We start from the raw sequence: 26707 nt of genomic DNA on the forward strand, positions 1-26707 counted from the left end.
AGAAGCAAGCCAGGCCAGCTCAATACATTTTGCTGCGTGAGGCAAAAGGCAAGTGCACCCCCCATTCCATGTACAGAAGCCAACTGGGCAGGCAGCTAAATCTTACTTTCAATACTGGCAATGGGGTAGCACCCTCTGCAGCACCTGAGAGCAGCACACTAGTGTCAAGGGTGCAGAGCAGATTGTGTGGCACCCTCGTCTTGGTCCACTCCCACTTGGTCCACTTCAGCATCCGCCACCCGAAGCGACTGTCACACAACATTTACATGCCACTTGTTAATACCTCAAAGCAGTTCACAGAAATAATAATACCATTTCACCAGTAAAAATGTTCTGCCTGACAACAGTGTGAGCCCTGGATGGGAGCAAGTTTGGAGAGCATCGCTGGGGAGGGGAGAGAGGTCGTTGATGGAACCCTTCCAGTTTCAACCACAAAAAAGTGGCAGGGGGAAGAGCCCAAAACACACCCTCCTTACACCCCACAACAGTATCTAGGAAGAAATGAGGATACCCCCTTTGCAGCTCCATCACAACAATGACTTCTTGAGGGGAAAATTTTCAGGATTCCTGGAATCCACATTTGCTTCCCCACCCCCATTTCCTCTCCTCTCAGGACGCCCTGCATCCTACCAGCCTCTCGGATATATGTTAAAGCCATTAGCACGGGAGGAGGAGCAGCCTGGCCGCCTTGTCCCCTACTCCACACAGGCCTCCCTTCCTCCACGCAGGCGGCGAATGGCCCCAAGGGGAGGAAGGGATTCCATGGCAAAGGCCCTTTCCCTCCACAATAGCAGGATGTAAACAACAGCTCTCCGTGCGAGAGACCAGGGCGTCAGCCCAGACGGCGAGAGGAAATCAGCAGAGTCCCAGCCTGGCCGGCCGGCAGTACCTGGCGGCGGTGCTTTTCCCGGGGGGGCTCCGCGGGACATCCCACGACCGGTGCCACCACATCTGCCCTTCGGGGACGGGCAGGTCCTCCTCAGACCACCTCGGACCTCCTCTGCGCCGCCTCGCCGCCCCTCTTCCCGCGGCCGGGCTGCGGAGTCATTCCCGGCAGGGCAGACCCTCGCCAGCAGCTCCTTGCCATCAGGTCCGCAGCGCGGGGCACACTGGCTTTGTTCGCGCGCTCTCTCTCCACCCTGTTCCTCTTTTTATGGGCTTCCTGAAAGGGTAGCAGGCAGCCTGAGACGGCCGCCGCTGCCGCTGCACCACGCTGTGCAAAGCATACACGCGCACCGGTTCCCAGCCCTGAGCAGCCCACGTTGCTTCTCTCAGGCGAGAGAAGCCTCGACGCCGGAGCCTCTCTGCTCAGACTTGGGCAAGTGGCAACAAGTTCCCGTCGTACAAGTCTCTCTCGGGTGGCGAGAATTCTCCCTCAGGGCAGAAGCGCCTCCTTACGACAGCGGAGGAAACTCCTCACAGGCTTTCCCGCGTTGGGAAATGGCCATCTGAATGCGTTAGGTCAGCTACTCTGGCTACACACCACAGAGAGGCCATGGTATTTCTTCCCTCGCTTTGGGAACAACCAGAAACACGCTCGCTCCCCTTTCTGTCCCCTGCCCTGCTAACCAATGAAGGGCGTCGGCGTACTAAACACTTTGACCTAAGACGTTTGGCTGCCTGGTGGGGGGACAGAAAAGAGCACCCCTTCTCAGCACCAGATTTAGGGTGGGGTGGGGCAGATCCCCTGCACAGGGTGCCAAGCCGAAGGGAAGATGCATAATTGAGAAGATCCATTTGGGGACGCCAAAGTTTGGCCTCACACAGTGTGGAAAAATAGATCTTTTGGGCCTGATTTGTTAGTCTTGATGAGAAACTGCTGTGATTCCTGAGTACTGAAGCTGAGCGCAGGTGTCCCTTATTAGGCCTTCAAGGCTAAGGCTAATGAGAGTGGGGTGATCCAAAAACCATGATGGGAGGGATGAGCGCTCATTATCTTCAAAGCTCTACCAATTAAGCCCTATGATTGGGCCTATCAGGTCTTATGATTCGGGTCAGTTTTGCTTAAACTCGGGGTTTGGGCTATTGTAAGACAGCGTTCATCGTGCAATGATCACTGCTACCGGTCATGCTGCCAAACTGAATTCTGTTCTATGCTCAGGAACCTCTTGCTCAACTTGCACCACCTTGAGTGCTAGCTGATTAATAACTAGACAAGTCTTGTTGCTTTCTTTGCTTCTGAGTAGCTTTAACTTGTGTTGTCATTTGAAGCCTTTTTCTTTGATGAACCTTGTTTTTTAAATAAAGTTTTTATGTGTTTTTGAAGAACGGCTTTTTGTTTGAGCTCCTGGACCTGTTAACCTTGGCTGCACCTTAGAGACAGGCCTTTCCTCACACGCAGGGTGCCATATTACGAAAGATTTACCAAAGTCCACCCCTGACCCTCTCCTAAGTAAAGGTACATAGTACCAGTGCTATTTTTCTAGAAAACGTGGTGCAGGAGCTTACCATTAACTTCTCCCTTGTTCTCTTAGAATGGCAATTATTATAAATTAATTTGGAGATGGTATTTAGCACTAGTCAGATTAAATCAAATAAACAAGGAATATTCGGTGTTATGTTGGAGGGGATGCCAGGAAACGGAATTATGTTCACATGTGGTGGGGGTGTAAATATGTAAAAAAAAAATTGGAAAGGGTGTTTAAGGAGATAACAGAAATGACTGGGTTAAAGCTGACCAAAAGTCCAGAGGTAGCATTATTATCAATTTACAATGGGGTGGAAGGTTCACAAGCTATGAAGGACTTGCTCACAGATTTATTGACAGCTGCGCAAATTATTATAGCTAGGAAGTGGAAGTGGCAAGCAGAATATAAAACGGAAGAGTGGTATAAAGAGGTGTGGGATATAGCTATTAATGATAAATTAACATGTGCCATTAAGGTAAGACGGGGAATATGCAGGAGAAATGATTTTGAGGAGATATGGAGGGTGTTTGTAGAATTTGTACAGTTAAAACAGAAAGGGGTCAAACCATCACAAGAGGTGTTTAAATTTTGGGAGGTTGGATAGTTGTAATGGAATGGTCTCAGTGGTGGGGTGCACATCTTTATTCTTATTTATTTATGATTATTACTTTGTATTTTTTTAAAAAAATGTGTTAAAATAATTAAAAAAGAAATAATGGCAATGGGGTGCCCACCTGAGAGGTGCCGGAGTTGAGTTCTGATGAGCTCCGGTTGGGGGGAAAAGCCCTGCATAGTACCAAGGCTGGCCAAGTTATTTTGGCACCTGAATCAGGAAATCCCACAAGCACTGTTTCCCAGCAGAAAAAATACACTCTTACTATAACTAACAAGTTGCTTGTCCTCTGTGATGTCCAAAATCATCTGCCACCTCACTCTGACTTTTACCTAGCACTTTAAATATGCTTTCTATGGACTCGTCTGCACTAAACATTTAAAGCAGTATTATACCACTTTAAACAGTCATGGCTTCCCAGCCACCACTACCCAATAATTCTGGAGGCTGTAATTTGTCAAAGGTGCCGAGAGCGGATAGGAGAGTCTTATTCCCCTCAGAGAGCTACAGTCCTCAAAGTGGTTGAACAATCAATGCCTCTTCCAAGGGAACACTGGAAATTGTAGCTCTATGTGGGGCATGGGGATCTCCTAACAAATCTCAGTACCCTTAACAAACTACAGTTCCAGGAAGTGGGAAGCGGTGACGGTTTAAAGTGGTGGGTTACTGCCATAAATGCATAGTGCAGATGGGGCCCAGGTTACTGTCTTTGCTGTCACAGCAGCCCCGGAAGGCAGGTCTCTTGTTATTTCTATGTTATAAAGAAAGAAACTGAGGTTGAGAGGTGTGACACTTGCCAAAGGTCAATGTTCATGGTGGAAAAGGAACTTGTACCCTGATCCAAATTCAGTGCTCTGCACTGGCTCTCACAGACTTGTAGAAGTTGGCCAAATGCAAAGTCTAAGTTTGCATACAAAGCTGCTTCTCCCCTCCCCGCCACCAAAAATTGCACACTTTCAGTTTTAGCATTCTCCCTACCACCACCTACATCAATAAGAGCCATAAATTTAAACAAAAAGAGCCCAACAGAACTTTCTAATTCCTTCAAAGATATGAAGGGAGTGTTGTATAAGACAGAAAACAAGTGAAGGAGCTAAATGGCTGACCCAAGAGTGAAATTAGATATTATGTTATTCACATCTCCAGTTCTTGCTGGCCAATTCCCCCTTGCCCCAATAAGTAACCAGTACAGAATGGGACTGTGGTGCGAAAAGAAAGTTTTCTTTATCTTTAGATGAACACTTTTAGTATTTCTATTGTTATTTTTTTATTACATTTCTTGTTTTATATTTATATTTATATCTTTATTCTACCATAAATTGATTTAGGACGCCTTTTGAATGTTGTGAAATGATACTTAAATATAATAAACAAAACTAAAACTAAGCTTTGCCCTGCCTCATGCTTGATCTAAATCAGAAAAGGGCACACCTGCAATTTGTAATAAAACAAAAGTATTACAGTATTTTCTGGTGAAGGCAGATCTTGCCACAATAACACATGGGTTCATTACTTCCCTGCTGAAAAATGGTCAGAAACCTCTGGTGGCACAAGAATGCAACAGATAGGACGCTGATGGGACCACATTTTTGATCTTCATGTTACATCTGAATTGCATCAAGTTCATTGGCTCCCCAACTTGTTTCCAGATCTGTTTGAAAGTGCTAGTTTTGGCCTTTAAATATCTAAATGGTTTAGAACGTGGACTGTGCATTATTGATTATTGCTGTATTTTGATTGTGTGAAGCTTTGAAACTTTGAAAATGCTGTGAAACTGAAAGGAATGAACCAAAACAAACAAACAAACAAAACCTAAGCTACATTTCCCAGCACTATCTTGCAAAACAAATATAACAGATAGACATAATTTAAACTAACCCTCTACTGTTCTACGGCCTCCTCCAGAATTTCCTAAGATTTCATAGGAAAACATGCAAAGTTTACAGTTTACAGGGCTCATGTGACTTAGCTAAAACTCCATGAGGAATTGAAAGTACAGTGGTACCTCAGGTTAAGAACTTAATTCGTTCTGGAGGTCCATTCTTAACCTGAAACTGTTCTTAACCTGAAGCACCACTTTAGCTAATGGGACCTCCTGCTGCCACCCTGCGATTTCTGTTCTCATCCTGAAGCAAAGTTCTTAACCTGAGGTACTATTTCTGGGTTAGCAGAGTCTGTAACCTGAAGCATCTGTTACCCGAGGTACCACTGTATCGAGAACAGAAAGTAGGAGAGAAAGGCTCAAGAAGTGAGTAGGAAGTAGTGGTGGTAAGAATGACCCATATTATATCATCTGATGAGTGACGAACCGTATGATTCTACCGTCCTGATGGCTTTCCAGCACCAATGGGGAACAGAAAGACCTTTGTTTTCACATTCAGACCACAAAACACTGATAAACAAAGGAATCTCCCATTTTAAAACTGCAAACAGAATGCTAATGAATTTTCTTACAAATAATTAATTGTCATCATGACCTTATATATGTTACCATTTAATTTTTAAAAGTTAATTCTTTTTAAGGTTTGAAAGGATCAATGACAGAAAAATAATAACCCTTTTCTGGTTTTCCAACACTACAGGGAACATTGTTAAAGGGAAAGGACGAAATACTGTACAGCTTGAGCACGCCTATCTTTATTACAAGAATTGTTAATAAACAAAGCTGCATATTACATGCATAGTATTATATGCACTAAGGAATATCACAATAAGATGTCCACACCTATGTCATTAATGATATTGGCAATTTATTGCATTTATATCTCAGGCAGGCCATAGTTTTCATAGCAATTCACAGCAGCACATTGAAAGATGTTGTAGGACTGTGATATGATGCACACTTCATTGGGAGCAACAGCAACTATTAGTGAATTCAGTGGGACTTATTTCCAAGTAAATCCACGCTTATCTACGGAATGAATATATTAGTTTTAGAGCACTTTTATAGCCATGGCATTGTCTGAGCAATTCTAGTGACTGTAGTATGGTAAGAATGATTGCAATTATTTTAGAAATTCCTAGTCCACACACTCCATTACAGAAGTACAGGTCTTTGGGGAATAGAAACAATGAATCAGATTAAGACGGTGATCCTGTGTGCACATACCTGAGAATATTGAATATGATGGGGCTTACTTTAAACTGTATATATTTGCACTGCACACTTTTAGTAAAGATTCACCTGTTGGGTTTAAACCCCTTTGTTTTCTGGGAAACAGCTGTTGTGCATACTTGACCCTAAGTAACTGCTAGGGAAGTGTGGTTTTCTACACAGCTAGTGTAACCGCTGCCATTGCAGGTGCTGTGTGGAATGTGGATGTATGAATGTCAGGACAGGAGATTTACTTTAAAAGAAGACAATTTAGAGGCTAAGTGTCTCTCTACACTATGTACAGCGCAGGAAAACTTATTATTTAATGAACTCAGTGATAAACATCAGCAAATTTACTTTCTCATCTGTTGCAACATTCTCTCGTTTTGTGAGCCTTTTAAATAAATAAATAGGTAGACAGATAGATAGATAGAAAGATTAGATAAAATGAACTGTGTGTTCCCCTTTCCAGCACTGGGCTACATTTCTCTCCAGATTGTTGTTATTGAACAAGCGTGAGCTTCTTTCATCAATCAAGACAATGCCACTGCAGCCAAACACTAGTGTTCAAGGTAACTCAGTGAAACTGGCTGGCAGTATATTCAAAACAAACAAAGAAGTCTTCTTCCCCAGAACAGCACATAATTAACTTATGAAATTCACTTCCATTGGACATGGCTTGCCTTAGATAGTTCCAAAAGGGCATTAGACAAATTCATGGAGGACAGGTCAACCAATGTCTATTTGCATGATAGCTGAGTGGAGCCTCCAGCCTGAGAGGCAATATACCTTAGAATGCCAAATGGCAGAACAAATGACAGGAGGGATCTGCTAATGCTTTGTTTGTGGGCTTCCTGAAGGTATTTGGCTGGCTACAGATGGAAACAGGATACGAGACAAGATGGACTTCTGTCTAATCCAGCAAGGCTTCCTTTCTTTTATTATGTTCTTAATTGCATCCCATCCCTTTCCAAGAGACCAGGATATCGTGCTGTTGGTGCTGGGTCCATGCTAATGCAACTATAGCACACACACACACACCACAAACATGTATGGGATTTAATATCATCTGAAAAAGTCTTGCATTTGAAGAGTGGGTAAAAAAAAAAATCATAAGATCTGTGGGAATTTACTCAGGAATGAATGTGGCATAACTTGACTATGGAGGACGTGTATGTTCAGATGAACGCCACAAAACCTAATAGGTGTAATCCAGCTTTAACAAAATCAGTGGAATGGTTGTAACTGATTTCTTTTAGAGATATTTTGAACCCGGAGCACGCAGAAATCCCAAGGCAGCATTTACATTGTGCTTTGGGGTGCTTTAAATAATGGTGCTGCTAGCTAATTTAAATGCTTAATGTGAAGCGTTTTAAGGAGTGCACTAGGCTGTGATGTTGAAAGAGCCATAGCTTACAGTGGCAGTGGCAGAAGCAGCACCAAAAGGAGACTGGCTCCAACCGTATCTACAGAAACAGTCGTACTAAGAAGGGTGTTTCCCATTGATGTACAGCAACAATTCTCAGACATTCTCCCCTGAGGACCACTTGAAAATTGCTGTGGGTCTCAGTGGACTACTTAATAAACTTCTGTTGTTCTACAAATTAAAGCACATACATAATTTACGTTTTAATAACTACAGTCTTGCCTTGTAAAGAGATGGATCCGCCTGTTTTGTTGAGCAACGCACTGTGATCACTGTCACCAGAAGAAGAAGAAATACTGTAAAAAGTGCAGCTGTTCTTGACTGTTCCACAGTTTTTCCTGAATGGAGCCCATGAGCCACAAGTTGTCCGTAGAACACAATCAGAGGCAGATTTTAGGCTCTAAAATTCAGTGCGTGTCCCCATCCCCCCACCTCTCACACTCTATTCTGCAGCATTGTTTTGACACTCCTCCTGCAGGGCGGTGCCCAGAGCAAGTGTACCGGTCATACTACCCTAAAATCACCTCTGACACAGTTTGAGACTTTCTGCTCTGCAGAGTACACTTGCTGGCCCTTGGGCTGCCAGGTGGTATCAGTTTTAAGGAGCTTTAAGGATGCTTGGGAATTTTCTTGCTACACATCTGCACATTTAAGAGACCATGCAAGCTATGTCTTGAACACATCACCCTCCATCAATAAACAGGAGAATGGCATTTCGCCTGTACCAGTTCCAAACTATCCACACGACTCACAGAAACCATAGAATCATTTGTAGAGTTATAAGGGACCCTGAGGGTCATCTGGTCCAACCCTCTGCAATGCAATGCCCATCATGGGACTTGAACCCATGACCCTGAGATTAAGAGTCTCATGGTCACCAGCTGAGCCATCCCATGTGGGATGCTTTTTCCAGGGGCACTTAATGTGTTTTACTGTGTCCTGCAGCATTGAACATGGAATGTAGAAAATGCTGCCTTATGCGCATGCCTTTGTAGCATTTTAAACCATGCTTTATTATGATATAACAGACTCTGAGAGCGTACATTCTTACTGGCTTAAGATCTGTAGGTTTTTAAATGTATTACTATGCATTGCATATACCATAACACAAGAGTTTCCCTTTAACAACAAATTAGAACGTATGTACTACTTCAGAATGTGTGCATCACTTTGGAATGTTTAAGCCTCCTCCCATGGGTTTTCTCAGCATCATTCAGTGGCAATGAAAAGATTTGGAACTGCAGGTGCAGGTTTCTGCCAGAAGATGGTGCAAGGTTCCAGAATGGAAAGGTGAGTTGTGGGGGATGCATGGCTTGTCAGAACATTTATTGAGGCTATGTAGAGATTGTGAGTGGTGGGCGGTGAACCCAGGAAGCACATGATTGAACCCAAGCTGCTCTGGTTATCAGAATAGAACGTTTCTGTCATCTACAAACCCATCTGACACATTTAGAATTTCTCACAATGCCTGCTTTTGAATCTTTTAACTGTTATTTTGCTGCTGTTCCTCCATAAGCTGCTTTTGTTGTCATTCGAAGGCCAGGTATGCACTAAAAAGCAAATGAGCACATAAATTTCACATCCCCACCATAATCACTGCTAAACTTTTGAAGACCCTAAGCTGCATCAGTTTTGCTCTATGACAAAAGCCAAGGTCCCTGCTAGAATCTGCTGGAAGGCAAGAGAAATCCTGTTAAGAATTCTCCAGTTCCCAGTTCTCTGGGTGTGTTCATCATGGATAGCGATGCTTCCTGAGAAGAACAGACCTCCCATTCTAGTCCATCCATTCTTTCCTGGCCACAGAATGTACTGCCGATCCGAAATGTATACTGTACTGTCAAGCCTGTGCAATTTGCAAGGAACCTGGGAAATTCTGGGCAGCGGTTGGCTTGTTACACTTTCTTGCACCCAAAGCCGGATAATATTATGACAAGCAAAAGAGATCAGTTCACTTGGCCCAGATAAGACAGCCAACAAGCACACATTTCAGAAAGGTTCCCACCACCCCGCCCACCTTACAGGGCAAGCTGTAGATTTTTGGTGCTAGTCCTTCTCAATCAACAACAAATCGAGCATCAGCCAGTGGTTAGGCTAAGCCAGATTGTTCCTGCCCTCCGTTGTGCATCTGAAAATGCTAAGCGCAGGAAGCAGTGCCCACCAGCTGAGAGGGGAGGACAGAGCCATATGCAGCCTGGCAGAGAAGAACAGCCTCCCAAGCAAAGGCCAACCGACTGAATGAAGAGGTGGGATTGGCAGGAAGAGAGCACAACAGAGATGGGCACCATGTGTCGGTTCCTGCAGGCTGCTCAATAATCCCTTTGGGAAAGTTTCCAGCCAAAGGAAGGAGGAAGCATTAGCAAGTGAAGCCATCTGCCAAGGGAAGAGGAAAAACATGGGGGCGACTACCTCCAAATTGTTCAGTTACCTAAACTATCTGAAGAAACAAGTGGGCTCACTAAAGATCCTGACAAAGCCAGGCTCAAGCTGGGAGATATAGCAGCCTCTTGCACTGGGGGAGTCAATCATGTACAGCAAGGCCTAGCCTTATTTGAAGAGGAAAAAGCAAGAGAAGAGTGAGCTGCAGTGAGCGCTAGTGAGACACAAAGTCAGAAGACTGCTAAAGCCTAGTACGTTTCAGAGGGTGCTTTCCCAGGCCCCACCACAGGCATAGGCAAACTTGGCCCTCCAGATGCTTTGGGACTACAATTCCCATCATCCCTGACCACTGGTTCTGTTAGCTAGGGATGATGGGAGTTGTAGTCCCAAAACAGCTGGAAGGCTGAGTTTGCCTATGCCTGCCCCACCAGGTCTCATCAAGAATCCCAGAACCTGTTCCTTTCCTCTTTCTTTGAGTGTGTGTGTGTGTGTGTGTGTGTGTGTACACACTTTGCCTAAGTCAACAATTCCCTTGCCCCGTGCCCTACTAGAACTCTTGCCAACTGGACTCGCAAAGAGCTGTGTCCAGTCATTACACATCGGCTGCTACGAATCTTTCAGGCAGCACCAGGCCTGATAATAATAATAATAAGGAATCTACAGCAGTGCCCAGCGAGTAATGCAAGGGTGTGAACTTGCTCCCTTTGGTACCCATTGATTTCCCACCTTTGCCAGAACTGGCAAATCTCACTCTTTGGGGGTTGTCAGTTGGCACTGGGTCTTGGAAAAAGCAGTGTTGTCCAAGTTGAAGGGCAGCACAGCAGTTGTATTCATGAAGCACTGGCCTGTGAACACTTTTTTATTCTTTTGCTTTAAGAGATGCTGAAACACAGGCTCACGTCAAAGAGCTGCAGACACAGATTGGTGGGAGCAAATGGGGATTTGATTATGCTATTCTATGAAGGCTGATTAGCATGCTTTAAAAAGGATTCAAAGGGAAGGCTGAGCCGGAAAGAACTGTTCATCAAACTCCCTTCCCATAAAGCATCCATCCCATCTGCACATGTCTTCCCACCTGGGAGCGGAGGATGTAACTCCCGCATCTCATTTCCCAGCCCACAAACACAATGACAGCAGCGTTCCAGGCTTCACCATTGTCAAAGTGGCACACAGCAAGGCCACTGAGACTTCACGCCATGCAGCAGCAGGGACAGCTCACAGTAGGAGCCCCGCATCCTGGCTGCACAAAGTGCCTTTGTTTAGCAGCATTGCACCTGTTTACGATGGGAGTGCTTGGCACAGGCCATGGCTACTGCGACAGTTCCAGAGAATAAAGAACTGTAAGGCATGGGATATTGATCAGGCTGAAGGAAATTATGAGGCATTTGTGGATAAGATTTGAAACGGAAAGGGGAGTAGGTCCTAGTTGGCTCCAGCAGGGCAGGACTTTGGGGCAGACGTCTAGGGCTCCATTCAGCAGAATGACCAAGAGGGCAGATCAGCAGGGCTGTCTTATCAGATTTTGAAATAAAGTAATACTAGCACCTAAAGGAAAGTGGGTGGGATAAGACCATTAAGTCCAGAGTCTGAAATTAGCTAACTGCACCACTGAGCACATCAAACCCTGTAGAGATAATTATCTTTCAGTGTGATACAGTTGGCAGGTTGCAAGCTTTTGAGCTTTGTACTTTGTTCTGAAAACAACAATGCCAAGGTAATCCAAGTACTGTACAAAAGAAAGCTGACGTCTGCAGACCTACATATACTTTTGCACACTGTATTGTTCAACTTACCAAATGTGTGGCCTTTTCCTATTCTGCAGAAAGAGGGAAGTTTTGGAACTCACAATGGCATATTTTAAAGGTCTAAACCTCCTATAGTTTCATGCTTTACTTTGCCGCATATTTTGTTATTTTAAATCTCTGCTGGGGTTCTCTCAGCAAAGAGTATTTCCCCCCAACCTGGATCCTGGTATCCAGGAATTTATTAACAGACAGACAGACAGATGATAGATAGATGATAGAAGATAGATAGATAGATAGATAGATAGATAGATAGATAGATAGATAGATGATAGATAGATAGATAGATAGATGATAGATAAATAGATAGATGATAGATGATAGACAGATATAGGTTTCTCTTGCACCAACATAATGCACATTGGTGAAGGCATCTCCACTCCCTCTCTGATGTGTACAACATGCAAGAGAGGAACGACCTTGCTGAATTTTAAGCTGCTAATGTGTACATAGCCTTAGTTTATTGAAACATCTTCAGGCTTTGACCAGTCACTTTCAAAACTATTTCTGAAGGTGCATAAAAGCTTGAAAGCTGAGAGTCTCTTATGCCAGGAACCTTTCATCTGGAAGCACCCTCAGGTTACTGAATTTGGCACTCCATGACAATGTCTCTGCTTGTTCTACCTGTGGAATAGCAGAATCACAGACTATATACAGTGGTACCTCGGGTTACATACGCTTCCGGTTACATACGCTTCAGGTTACAGACTCCGCTAACCCAGAAATAGTACCTCGGGTTAAGAACTTTGCTTCAGGATGAGAACAGAATTCGTGTGGCGGCGGCGGCACAGCAGCAGCGGGAGGCCCCATTAGCTAAAGTGGTACCTCAGGTTAAGAACAGTTTCAGGTTAAGAACAGACCTCCGGAACAAATTAAGTTCTTAACCTGAGGTACCACTGTACAGCCCTGATCCTTGGGCTACAAGAGGTAGTGAAAGAGCTAGGGCTTTGCAAGTATTTCATTGGGTTTGTATAATAGATAGCAAGTGCATTGTACTAAGTTTTTCTTCCTCATACTCCTCCACCAATTTTTAGAAACGTTCTCTGGGCTGTCTTGTGATCTTTCTTGCGATCTTCCTTATTTCTGTGCTTCTCCTCAAAACTTCAGAATTTGCAAACTCATGGTCTGAGCTTAAAAAGTGCTATATCACTGCATAAAACAGCTGAGTCTGTGGTTCTCATTGCAAAGGCATAAGTGATGTGTTTACATTAGCAAAGACTACAATCCCACTACTGGTATTACAACACTGTCACCCTCCCTGCTGTGATAACTTGTCAAGCACGTGAAGATGAAAAGGAAACTCCAATAGACCCAGAACCAAGTTGTCATGACTTTGTGTAGTTAGGAGGTCCTCATGGAAAATTACATTTTGTGCTCAGGCAGTCTAAAGCAGATTTCTAAGATGCAAGTAATAAGTGGCAGGTTACAAACCTCATTATTATTATTTTTCTATTTTTCTAAATCTACACAACCTCATCTCTTCCCAGAACATCCCATTATGCCCCTTAAGAAGTGTCTCAATTGTTTCCCTGCTATTGTGTAACCAAAGCGTCAGTCATTATCAAGATGTAAGTACCTCTGAACTCAGCAAGTTTCCATGTAAACATATTTAAGCTCACACTGCAGAGGGTTGGACTAGATGACCCTCAGGATCCCTTCCAACTCTACAATTCTATGATTATATGTTCCACACTGTAATAGTGCTGCACTGTAAACAGCTGCTGCAGTGAAGCATTAAACTCTGGAGAGCACAGGGTCAAAAGAATCAGTGAATCCTAAATTCTGGAAGTAGAATTAGATCCTACAAGAATGATTTCCATTTGGGGTAATTTCCAAACCACCTTGGAAATTCCCATCAGGGAAAGGGGTATAAATAAAATATATAAGAATACATACATACATAATTTTATTTGTATGCCGCTTTCCAATAGTTAAAACCGTGCTCAAGGTGGCTTTCAACATAACAAAAGTAGTCATAATAATGGCTGCCAGCTCCAGAGAAACAGGCAGAGTAAGTGACAACACTGAACAAATGTCCTGTCTGCTGCTCTGGGAGTTTTGGGGAGCAGAAGAGCTACAGTGATGGTTACACCATGGGAGCAGCATTAGTGTGGGATCTGTTGAAAGAGATGGCTGTTTGGGGAAACGGGTGAATCTTCTAGAATTCAGAGAATGAGTCTCTCTGGTTCATAGACTCATATAGTTGGGCTGTGTACACATTACCAGCTTGAAACACAGCTTGCTCATTCTTTTTCTCAGTTTGAATTGAAGCAAGTTTTGGGGGAAATGCATCAAAATGCAGCATTTCCAAACAAATGACAGGATAGAAGTGGCTTGTGGCTAGCATCATGTGTACACTGCTTCCCAAACCAGCAGTGGAAACCACACTGGATGCAGAATCAATAGGAGTGTTGGCCCAGCCCTGAAAGACCTTTATTCCAAACTTCTCAATTCAGAATATCCTCTAACAGAGGCGTGCCTAGCTTCTGCCTGAAGGACCTCGAGCAAGGGAGAGTGCCCACCCCTGGCAAGTGCCCTCCATGTCAAACTGCTCTGGCCATCAAGAAGTTTCTTCCTAATGTTCCTCTGAAATCTACCCTTAACTCTGCTCTCTGGGGCAGCTGCGAACAGGTATTTGCCCTCTTCTATGTCACAGCCATCTTAAAGAAATGGGAGTGCCTGATCACCTCATCTGTCTCCTGAGAAATCTCTATGTGGGACAAGAAGCTACAGTTAGAACTGGATATGGAACAACTGATTGGTTCAAAATTGGGAAAGGCGTACGACAAGGCTGTATTTTGTCTCCCTGCTTATTTAATTTATACGCAGAATACATCATGCGAAAGGCTGGGCTGGATGAATCCCAAACTGGAATTAAGATTGCCGGAAGAAATATCAACAACCTCAGATATGCAGATGACACAACCTTGATGGCAGAAAGTGAGGAGGAATTAAAGAACCTTTTAATGAGGGTGAAAGAGGAGAGCGCAAAATATGGTCTGAGGCTCAACATCAAAAAAACGAAGATCATGGCCACTGGTCCCATCACCTCCTGGCAAATAGAAGGGGAAGAAATGGAGGCAGTGAGAGATTTTACTTTCTTGGGCTCCATGATCACTGCAGATGGTGACAGCAGCCACGAAATTAAAAGACGCCTGCTTCTTGGGAGAAGGGCAATGACAGGCCTAGACAGCATCTTGAGAAGTAGAGACGTCACCTTGCCAACAAAGGTCCGTATAGTTAAAGCCATGGTTTTCCCAGTAGTGATGTATGGAAGTGAGAGCTGGACCATAAAGAAGGCTGATCGCCGAAGAATTGATGCTTTTGAATTATGGTGCTGGAGAAGACTCTTGAGAGTCCCATGGACTGCAAGAAGATCAAACGCATCCATTCTTAATGAAATCAGCCCTGAGTTCTCACTGGAAGGACAGATCGTGAAGCTGAGGCTCCAGTACTTTGGCCACCTCATGAGAAGAGAAGACTCCCTGGAGAAGACACTGATGCTGGGAAAGATGGAGGGCACAAGGAGAAGGGGGCGACAGAGGATGAGATGGTTGGATAGTGTTCTCGAAGCCACAAACATGAGTCTGACCAAACTGCGGGAGGTAGTGGAGGACAGAGGTGCCTGGCGTGCTCTGGTCCATGGGGTCACGAAGAGTCGGACACGACTAAACGACTAAACAACAACAACAACATGTCACAGCCAAGTGCTGAAATAGGGCTGAAAAGAAGTGTGCATGCACACGAAAACTCATACCAATAACTAACTTAGTTGGTCTCTAAGGTGCTACTGGAAGGAATTTTTTATTATTTTATTATATTTATTTTGTTTTGTTTCAGCTACGGCAGACCAACACGGCTACCTACCTGTAGCCTCCCTGGTGTCCCTGCACCTACCACAGGAATAGTTGATAAGCCTGAGAGATAAGGATAACAAGTAGGCTTGTGTTCCTGCAACTTCTGACCTCTAGTGCTAGTGCTTACTAGGTAAACAAACCCATCTGTCTGCAACATAAGGTGTAGAGGTAAAGAGGCCACCATGCAGGAAGAGTAAGGGATAGATGAGAAAAGTGATGCTTAGCTCCATATGAAGGATCACATCAGGGGAAAGGGCCCAAAAGAGCATTAGAGAACCCTCACCACACTTTTTGTGACATTTTGGTGGGTCCCAATAAAGACATTTCCCAACAGTGGATTTTGGGAGTTTATTATCCGCTGAGTATTCACAGGAAGACACAAGCATTTTTAAGCCAAGGAACAATGGATGAGGAAAGCATAAAAAGCATATCTCTTATTCACCGTGATACATGTTTTGTGTGTGCAAAATTTAGGAGCCAGGCAGTTTTGGAGCTGCCAGGGAGCAAGGGGGTGAGTGCAGGATGCAAGTTGGAGAAGACCTGCTTCTAAGAAAGGCTGAGGAAACAAAGAGAAAACAGGTATATAAACATGGGGGCGGGGATTGGAAAGCTAAAAAAGTGAGAGGGATTGAAGAAATGGGGAAGAGAAGAGAAATGAGAAGGAATAAAAGCGAGAGAGGTATTTGGTTCTAAGGAGGATGTGTTAAAAATAACAAAAAGTTGCAGGGAAAACAATCCAGTCTCTCCATCATATTTTTCTAGCTTCAAAGACCTCACCAATTTTGACAGCAGCAAGAAGAGGGGGAAAGTAGGCAAAGCTTTGGGTTTGACAGAACTTAACACTTCCCAGTCATCAGATTATCTGTATTTTTAAATTTTAATGCCATTTTGATTTCATTGCATTTCATCACAGCCAGCAGTGGCCAAAGGAGAATATGGCCCTTGGATCAGCTACACCTTACACAGAGCTACACACATTGTTGGCAGGGGGAGAAATCTACTTCCTGTTCTCATCAGCAACTCAAGTCACCAGGCAGTTTTAAAGTTGAACATCTGAGGCTGGGTTGCTGCACTTCTGTCTATTCACATGGGCCGTTCCCAGCACACCCTTTTACTATATAAATTAGATGATCTCTGCAATCCTATAATAAAAATTAAGACAAATGTATTTAAATAGGGCTTACTCTAAGGAAAGTGGGTACAGAATTGCAGTCTAACTGTTTCAAGGCCCTATTTAAGCCTTGAGTGTGTTACTGGTTCCAGACCCTCCAAGTGTCCCTATTTTCCAGGGACAGTCCCAGATTTACAGAAGCCATCCTGTTTTCTGATTTGATCCCAGAATGTCCCGCTTTTCCTTAGGATGTCCCTATTTTCATCAAATAAAGTTTGGAATGTATGGAGTTACGTGACCCCCGAGCCAAGGAGATAAGCAATTATACATCTGAAGGCAGCCCTGTATAGGGAAGATTTTTCATGTTAAATGTTTTATTGTGTTGTGATATATATTGGAAGCTGCCCAGAGTGGCTGGGACAACCCAGTCAGATGGGCATGGTATAAAGAAAATTGTTGTTCTTGTTGAATAGGATGTCCCTATTTTCATCAGAGACATGTTGGGGGGTATATTGTTCCCTACCATTTTTACTCCACTCTAATAAGCACTTCTGGCAGTCTTGGCAGATAAGAGCCATAGGGCCTCTTCTACTAAAGGTGAGGTGCTGACTCCACCCTTTGAGAAATCTGATCTGTTGGCACCAGGATTCTTTGCACCAGCCAAACTAGCCATAGACTTTGCTAATGGCTTCAGGAAGTGCTTTCCCTTGTGCTTGCAATACCTAGAATTCATAGAATTCATAGAATAGAATTCATAGAATTCATAGAATCATAGAGTTGGAAGAGACCACAAGGGCCATCGAGTCCAACACCCTGCCAAGCAGGAAACACCATCAGAGCACTCCTGACATATGGTTGTCAAGCCTCTGCTTAAAGACCTCCAAGGAAGGAGACTTTGAGTACGGTGAGGATTGTAATGGCTCAGTTGCTGATGTAGGCCAAAGGGACGCTGGGAGATTGATAGAGTCACAAATCCACATTTTAAAAGTTGACTTCCACAGAGTCCTTTTTGAGCACTGGCGGATATCCCAAGCCTCAGTTATGCTTTGAGTATCATTTAGATTCCCACCCCAGCCCCCGCCCTCCCACTGCAAGGTGATATTTTGCAGTCAACTGATGATGAACATTCGCAAACATTCGAAGCCTCTGAATGGTTCAGCCCACACAATATGAATTCAGCAAGCCAGGCTGCCTCACTTGTGCGAGCTTCAAAACATGTTCAGCCTTTTGTCAGCTGCGGGGCAGAGGAATGAAAAAAGCACGCTTGTGGCAAGAAAATACGGGCACATGAATTTTACCCATAATCGGCTGCTTCATCCAAGCGCACAGTGTGTACCTATATTATGCCATACCTTATAATCCATAAGAGGCATACACGTTTTATTTTTACATGCTGTATGGTGTTGGGGGCAATTGCCGCTCACTTGCTTCAGTGTGTACACACCCAGGGTCTCAGAAGTCGTTTGAATAATGTGAGGAAAAGTAGGGGGCCTTAATGAAATTTACAAACGCTCTCTGCCTAACACCTGCTAGACAATTACAGACAAATTGTGCCCCCATACATTTCTAAAAATAGTAGCTAAGGGGGCTGTCATAAAAGCTAAGGAGGGGGCAAGCCCAGTGTAATCGAAGCCCCGCTTGTCTCCCTCACAGATTATGAAATCCTTCCATGGTTATGCTACCCACGCAGCAGCCTACCTAGTTTTGTAATGTGCAATATGGCAATTAGTGGAACTAGTGGCCAATTAGTGGGCCGAGAAGCTTTTGTCTCACTTGCTTCTCTGAATGACTTCCCCAAATCCCCCCAGTGAATCACTGCTAAAATCAGGTATACAAACATGAAACCTACTTAGGTATTTATTGCAGCCGCTTCCGCAAAGGCTGGAACCAGCGAGCCTTGCAAATCCATTGCTGCTAAGAGGCTTGGCTCGGGAAGTGCTATATATAACCAGCTCCGGCAGCCCACGCTCCCCCCGCCAGAGACACCTCCACACACACCACATTCTCTCTATTTCTGGAAGAAACATTTATTTCCAAGTCCTTAAAAATATCAAGGGTGCTTTTTCTCCTCCTCCTCCTTTTACGTAAAAGGCTGGTGCTGCCACCCTCTACCCTTCTGCCGGCTGGGGGAGCAGAGCAGGCAGAGGACTGGCAGGAAGTGCCCATAGGCAGTTAACGTGACGTGAAACGTCGGGTCTCGGGAAGGCTGAGGAAATTTTGCCTTCGCAGGAGTTGTATCACAATCTTTTTGGGCTCAGCCATCCTCTTTCCAGGGAGCCTTTTGCTAATCCTCATGCCACCCCCCCCACTGCAAAATAGTAAGGTAAAGGTAAAACGTAAAGGACCCCTGGATGGTTAAGTCCAGTCAAAGGTGACTATGGGGTTGCGGTGCTCATCTCGCTTTCAGGCCGAGGGAGCTGGCATTTGTCCACAGACAGCTTTCCGGGTCATGTGGCCAGCATGGCTAAACCACTTCTGGCACAACAGGACACTGTGACGGAAACCAGAGTTCATGGAAACGCCGTTTACCTTCCTGCCACAGAGGTACCTATTTATCTACTTGCACCGGTGTGCTTTCGAACTGCTAGGTTGGCAGGAGCTGGGACAGAGCAATGGGAGCTCTCTCCGTCACACGTACTCGAACCGCCGACCTTCCAATCAGCAAGTCGAAGAAGCTCAGTGGTTTAGACCACAATGCCACCCGCAAAATAGTATAACTAGGTTGTGTGCTCACCATACATTTAAATCATTCTTTAAACAGTGGTGCAGCAATAAAACTGTTAGCACATTTGCAAAGCTAAGCAGGGTCCGGCATGGTTTCCTGTTGGATGGGAGACTGCGTGCTGGGATTCCTGCATTCTAGTTGGAAGACTACAGAGCTGACCCTGATCCTACAGTCCTCCATTTTTTGACAAATGCTGTGCAGGAATGGGAGGTGGTTAGAACAGCTCACAGCGTGCTGTACATACTGGGTTATGCATGCACATCCAACTCCTTTGATGTGCCCATGGATTTCCTCCTGCCTGGGTTCTCTTTGGACCTGGTGGTTAAGACTGCCATCTATCTGGTGTTCTTTAGAGGATCTGCAGTGTTAGGCAACAGGAGCATCTCAATTTTCCTCTTTGCAAATAGCTTGAATTTGTCTGCATTTGCATGTGCTAACCTGTGAGCACAGACTGACATACAAATGTGATAACATCACCTGGAACTTTTCACTCTTGGCACTCCCTTGCTGTATCCAAATTCCCCCACCTGTAATGTTTACAGCAGCTCCAGCATTTCGGAATGCCTTGTGTTAATCACAGGTTTGAGCTATCCCAGGACTTAAACAAGCCTAAGGAGGACAGAGAAGTACTGAGAGCCGGATGGTTGCTGTATGCAGAACCTGAATATTAAATTCCATCTCACTAGGATTGTTCTGTGTCCTGATTCTTACTCCTAACAATCCCAGTTGCGTAATCTGCTACACTACACAGTCGCTTACTAGATTACAACCCAAGAGTCAAGACTGGTCCTGCATATTGTACTGTGGCTAGGCCTGGCTTTCTGCACAAGACCAATTCTGGTTTAGAGACATTGCCAGGCTCATCATCCTGTCTCTGCCTTACTTTCTTTCTTCAGATTCCAGGTTGGACAGTGATATAAGATGCTGATCTTCCTTCCATTCTGGTCAGAAAGTTTATTGGCATGAATAATACAGCCGCCCTGTGGAGCGCCCTCCCGTCAGATGTCAAGGAAATAAACAACTATCTGACTTTTAGAAGACATCTGAAGGCAGCCCTGTTCAGAGAAGTTTGAAATGTTTGATGTCATATTGTGTTTTAATTTGTTGAAAGCTGCCCAGAGTTGTTGTTGTTGTTGTTGTTGTTGTTGTTAAGTTGGTTAATAAAGGATATTCTGACACTGACTGATATATTTTCTTCTTAAGGCATTTCACAGGCTGCGGCACACAGACACCCCCCCCCCCAAACAGAACAAGTTTTCTGTGCCTAAAAGGTGTCTGTATGCATCCTTGACTGCTTAAAAAGCGACGTTTTGAACATTTTGTCCTGACTGACAACTCCATGAGTCACTTTCAACAACTATCACAGAATTAATTATAACTAGAATTTGCAAGTGTTACAGGTGGAAAATATAGGTGTGAAGGGTGGGGTTTTTTGGGTCATCAGAAGAGGCATACAAAGTTTGCTAATGGTCCCAATCAGAAGAAAATTGGAACTCAAGGATGGAGTTTTCAGAACTTTCTATCGAAAGAACCCTTGGCCAGATAGGACGATGAAGCAGCTTCCCAGAAAATCCAAATGGTTCATATTGGTTTGCAATATGTTCTATTCCTCCCACAGGGATTCTGGGATAATTGCAGCAAGTTAATCCATTCATAAAACATACCCTGCGCACCTGGAGAAATATAGCTTGGAAGGCAAATCCTGTTCACTTCCCTTTCCCAGCCTTGATAATCCCTCACTCATGGTGGCATCCAGGCCAGAATGCTTTTAAGCTGCAGAAAGTAGACCATTGTGTGCACCATGTTAGGGCAAGTCATGCCTCTGGCTTTAAGGTAGCCCCCCTGTGTCCAGCTGCAACATACAATAAGGCACTTAATGGTGCCATTAATAAGCAGTGTGTAACCTGGAAGCAGTCCTTCGCTTCTGACAGTAAGAGCTGTTCGACAGCAGAATGGTCTCCCTCGGGAGGTGATGGACTCTCCTTCGGAGGTTTCCACCCATGGGCATAGCCAGGATTTATGTTGGGGGTTACTTAAGTATTTTTATTGATTTACATGATTGGGCGGGCAGCTGCCCCCCCGCCCTCCGGCTACACCCATGTTTCCACCTGTCCTGGATACTTGAGCTGAGATTCCTACATTGCAGGAAGTTGGACCAGATGACTCTCAAGGTCCCTTGGTGTCCTCCAGATATTTTGGATGACAACTCCCCCCAGCCCACACTGGCTGGGGCTGATGAGAATTGTCATCCAAAACATATGGAAGCACCGGGTTGGCAAAGGCTGCTGCAAAGTTTCTAGAGCATAGCTCACAGATCATGCTGCACACCTGCTAAGAATGACTAAATGTTTTGAGCCTGGACATTTGAACAGCAACTTTCCACAACCTCCGTTTGATGTTCTGGCACATAACCATTAAGTGTCCAAGGAAACATTTCTCCTTGGGCAACAATCTTCTTCCTGTGAGAAGCCAGAGATTTGCCTTTCCTGGTCCTTGGATGAAGCATTTTGTCCATATATACTGTGGGGATCACATGTGCTATAGCAGCACCATTCATTTTCCTGGATTTTAGCCCCATGGCCCCAGATCTGCTGTGCACAAAGTTGGCTACCCAAGTCATTCTAGGAGACCGTAAGCACAAGGCTATTACTAGGTAGTTACAGCCTCCCTCCCACCCTCCAATGAACTCAGAGCAGTGCTTTGGCTTCACAACAACCCTGCAGGGTAGGTTAGGCTGAGAAAGTGACTTGTCCTTTCAGTGAGCTTGAATGAGAATGATACTTGAATGGGGATGTAAGCCCGGGCACTTTCCACATCTACTGGTAAATCTAGCATTTGAATCACTGTAACATACAAATTCATCAGATAATTAGATCAGCGTTCTCAGATGCAAGCAATGGTGTTTGAAGGTGGGGGTATGTCACCCCCATTTTATCTGTTTGCAGTAGAAACACTAGTATCCATGAAGCAAGAATGTTTTCTATATAAAGTATTTCCCTTCATATGCTGTTCAGGACAGAGGGTTTCTCCATGAGTGTACAGTGAATCACTTCAAACCGCCCTCAGTTATTGACTGCTGAAGTGTTTATATGGGGATGATCAGGGAGAGTCAGCATGCAAGGCTGGGAAGGCGATGGCAGCTTCTGTGGGGGAGAATGAGCAAGCTTTTTAGTATCACAAAGCTCTTCTTCAAGCAACCTGGGAAGCTTTAAATTTAGCTCTGAGCTTTCAGTCACAGTGAACCATGGCTTCTTATATTCTGTGACACCCAGTTTTGTTTCTTTAATGCTACTAACTTAAAGTGCTAAGGGGTTATTATAAAGCTGGTAACTAAAGTGGCATTGCAAAGTAATATACTTGTAGTTGTTTTTAGCTTTAATAGAGAACAGCTCCGAGAAGCTCAAAAGCTTTCACATTGCCACCTACAGAAACCCGATTTACAAATTACAAAAACAATAGCTTAGGTTACAGGGTACAAATTATTTACTCCCTCGTTTCTCCGTTACTCACAGGCCCATGTAGTGACAACTGTCCTTCGACCTTCTTGTCCCACCACCCCATTTTACTCCCGTACAGGTACATGTGTCCTTCTGATCCCTTCAGCTAATGCAGCCACCAAGTCTTGGCATCAGCTAGAATGAAGTCTGTAGGTTCATAACAGGAGTCCTGCCCTGGACCAAGAAGAATGGGGCTTCTCCTTGCTGGAGACATCACAGATATGAGTATATGGACTGGGATCTCAGCTAAGCATGTTGGCTACTGGCTCAGACCCAAGTCGATGGTCTCACTATAAGGGAGCCAAAAAGAATGGCTTGGGGTGGTGCACTTTCAAAAGCAGAGACAAATACAGGAAACACAAATGACTGTATCTGATTTAAATTTATTTTCTCGACCACCCCCACCTCCAGGTTTCCCAGTCATACACTTCGGAAGTTTTTCTGCCTCACTTCCTTATTTACATTTCTCTGCCATCCACAGATGCTTAAAGTGTTTTTCAGGGGGAAGGGAAAGAGATTGTATGCGAGGGTAAAATTACATTGATTCAGCCGATCAATTCCCTAGTTATATTAAATCTGTTAGGACCATCTATAATGATAAGGGGGAAGCTAAGTGGTTATTGGACTCCAGCTCGCATCGACCTTGTTCAGCATGGCCAGCAATCAGGGAGGATGGAAGTTGCAGGAGAACTACAACTGGAGGGGCTGCCACATTGGCTATTCCTGTACTTGAGACACACACAAACACACGTAGACTTTGGGTTGCAGACTGAAAAAGACTAAGGCTGCAACCCTAGGCACACTGACTTGAGACTGAGTCCCCATAAACTCAGCGGAATTTATTTGCAAGCAAACATGCATGGGACTTGGATGTTGCTCTGCCCTGTGTTTCCCCCAGACCCGCTTTCTGGTAGTTCACAAAACATTCAGAGTGAGCAGAAAACCACCTGAAGACTCACTGAAATGTCTTGCTTTTCCTAAAACCAGCCCCCTTGGCGACTTGACCAGAGGAAGCCCTTACCTGTAGGACACCTGTTTTCTGATGGTCAAGTGCAGAAACTGATCCTCCATCTGTGCCCTTAGGGACGGGCCTGCTTCGGCTCTGTCTTCCTCCGGCTGCGGGTTCAAGTTGTGGCCCAGCTGCAGGCTGGGGGGCAGTGACTTCCCGGCTCCGAGAACCCTCCATTCTTCTCTTGCAGAGCCTTGCCAGCTTGCTTTAGCTCCCCTGGCTGCTTCCTCTTCTCCAGCAGAATCGCATCCTCTCCAGGTCCTGGGAGAAGCTTCGGCCATTCTCTCCCAAGGAAGACGGACTCAGGCACTTGCTACCCAAAGGATCACAATACTCAGCCCTGCTGTTCTTGGCGGTGGGCTTGGATTTCTTCGGAAGGAAGGAGAGAGAACACGGAAGTCAGCTTGCTTGGCTGAGAAGATTTGACAGGTTCTTCAATGGGTGGCTATTGTTGCTTTAGAATTATCACTCATCAGCCTCATTCATTCAGGAAAACAAAAGCACGAGGAATTCCGGGGAGGGAGGGGGATCCCAGAAACTTAGACAAGACTGAGGAATTACCCCTCCCCAAATCCAGCTGCCTTTCCAGAATGGCAGGAAGATTTTTTTAAAAATGGGAAGAAGAAGTTAATATGACAGCCAAAAGAGAAAAGGAGGCAGCGAACTCGGGAAGGATCAATTTCCGCCAGAGGAGATGGGGAAGCCTTCTTCTTTTTCTGTTCTTGCTGGAGGGAGAAAAGGACCAGTCAGGGTTTCTTCATGACCTGGGATCCGATGCTCTCCACCTCGGCGTCTTCCTCCAGAGCAGCCAGGACAGCAGTGAGAAGAAAGCACCCGCGGAGAAGGAGAGACTCCGCGGACCCTGCTGCCGCAGAAGACAAAGCAACGGGAGAGACGGAGGGGGGAGAGGGAGGGAAGGGGGCTGTGCTAACGCTACACCGGAGAGCAATGTCACCTAAGAGACACTCGGAAGCCGGCACTTAACCCTTTATAATCCAGGCAGAACTGAGCCCAGGAACTGTGACCTGGTCCTAGAATGCCCCGAGATTTGGTCGAGAAAGGATTCGATCTTAAAGAGAGGGGGATCCCCAGGGATCATCTAGTCTGACCTCCGTGCACACGTGGAAAATCCGAAGGGTCTGAACAAGACCACACACGAAGAAGAAAGGTGGGTGAGTGGTCTGCTAGGGTGATTTCTGATGGACAAAGAATAGGGTTCATCCAATAATAGCGTGTGTTATTTGTTTATTTAAAAATAGTGGGCGGGGCGTAGCTGTTTCTTTGGCAACTCGGTGATCTCCAGCTGTTTCAGACTAGTCGCATCCAGCTGTAGTCCAAAACAGCTGGAGGGCACCAGGTGCTGTATAAAAAGAGTGAATAGATGTTTTAATTCACATTTTTTGTCTTAGGCAAGTCACGCCTCTGCAAAATGGAAATAATAATGACCTGCCTCGCAAAGGAAACACCGTGAAATCATTTTTTTAACAAAAATCCTGCTTACTTATCCGTATAATGAGGTGGGAGTAAGAATGGGTGCTTGCAGGAAACAGATGGGAATGAAACTTTTATAGCTTGCTATACTATATATAGTGCTATCAAAATAAGAAAATAATAAAAAGGACTCTTAGGGGGTGTAAGGCTTTAGCTTCTTCCTCTGGAAAAATGGCTGCATGCTTGCCTTTAGCAGAAGGGAATAAACTTCAGGTAAATCTCATTATCCCAAGACTCTCCCAATTTATTATTGCTGGTTAAATGTGATTCTCTCCAGAGCTGACACCTCCCTTGCTCTCTGTGCATCAAATAGTTGGGCAACTGTCAGAGGTACCTACTGGACAGTGCCCAGGACAGGAGTCATAATAAAAGACACAATGCATGCATGCATGCACATAATGTGGGCATTCTTTAAAGGTTTGTTTTTGCTTTTATCTCTTTAGTTCTTTCCAGGATGAGTACTTTTATACTCTACAAGGCAAATACTCACGTAGTCCTTTACAAGAAACAAAAGCATGTCAACAATTAAGAATTGAATGCCTTTCCTTCTCACCAATATACCCCAATTCTTATTTGTTTCCCACCCACCCCCTACTGCTTATTTGGAATCCCGTGCACTTCCCCTCTCTAACACAGGAGGGCACAGTTTCCATTTTTTAACCCCCCACCCCCAAAAACGAGACAGGTACAGTGGTACCTCAGGTTAAGAACTTAATTCGTTCTGGAGGTCTGTTCTTAACCTGAAACTGTTCTTAACCTGAAGCACCAGTTTAGCTAATGGGGCCTCCCGCTGCCACCGCCGCATGGTTTCTGTTTCATCCTGAAGCAAAGTTCTTAACCCGAGGTACTATTTCTCGATTAGCGGAGTCTGTAAACTGAAGCGTCTGTAACCTGAAGTGTCTGTAATCCGAGGTACCACTGTACTGTATTTTTCTCCCAGCAGCTTGGCTATCCACTAACGAAATTGCCTAATACATCCTCCTGTGCTTGCAGGGAAGGGTTAGGGCAAGTGGAATTCTTCCTAGGTCTTCTTGCAACTGTCGCCTCTACATCTCTACGCTGCTCCCATGTCTCTTGGTCACACTGGAAAGTATGCACCTGGCTTCTAGAGGCTAAGACAGCACTGCACCAGAAAGCAAGCACGACTTGGTGAATGGCCAGGGATGCTCTGAGGACTGGAATAAATTATACCAGTAGAAATTGGCTCTATTACATGAAGTACCCAGCCAATGGGGATGTACAGCACATGCAGATATTTATTCTCTAAAGAACCAGTTTGATCTTGATGCACAAAGATC

General features: G+C 44.8%; 1 protein-coding gene across 2 annotated transcripts in view; it reads right to left on the reverse strand.

Moving 5' to 3' along the window:
- The window catches only part of DGKZ (diacylglycerol kinase zeta), a 137566-nt gene extending 113099 nt beyond the window's left edge, over positions 1 to 24467 (reverse strand). The window contains exon 1 of one of the 2 annotated variants that reach the window (XM_053387126.1): positions 23931 to 24467. In XM_053387126.1, the coding sequence (XP_053243101.1) occupies positions 23931 to 24199 (269 nt within the window). In that variant the 5' untranslated portion in view covers positions 24200 to 24467. Of the gene's footprint in view, positions 1 to 889; positions 1453 to 23930 lie in introns of those variants that run through there. The other variant, XM_053387160.1, reaches the window with a different exon arrangement.
- Positions 24468 to 26707: the final 2240 nt, after the last annotated feature.

Source organism: Podarcis raffonei, chromosome 1 (assembly GCF_027172205.1).
Source record: "Podarcis raffonei isolate rPodRaf1 chromosome 1, rPodRaf1.pri, whole genome shotgun sequence".
NCBI classification, from domain to species: Eukaryota; Metazoa; Chordata; class Lepidosauria; order Squamata; family Lacertidae; genus Podarcis; species Podarcis raffonei.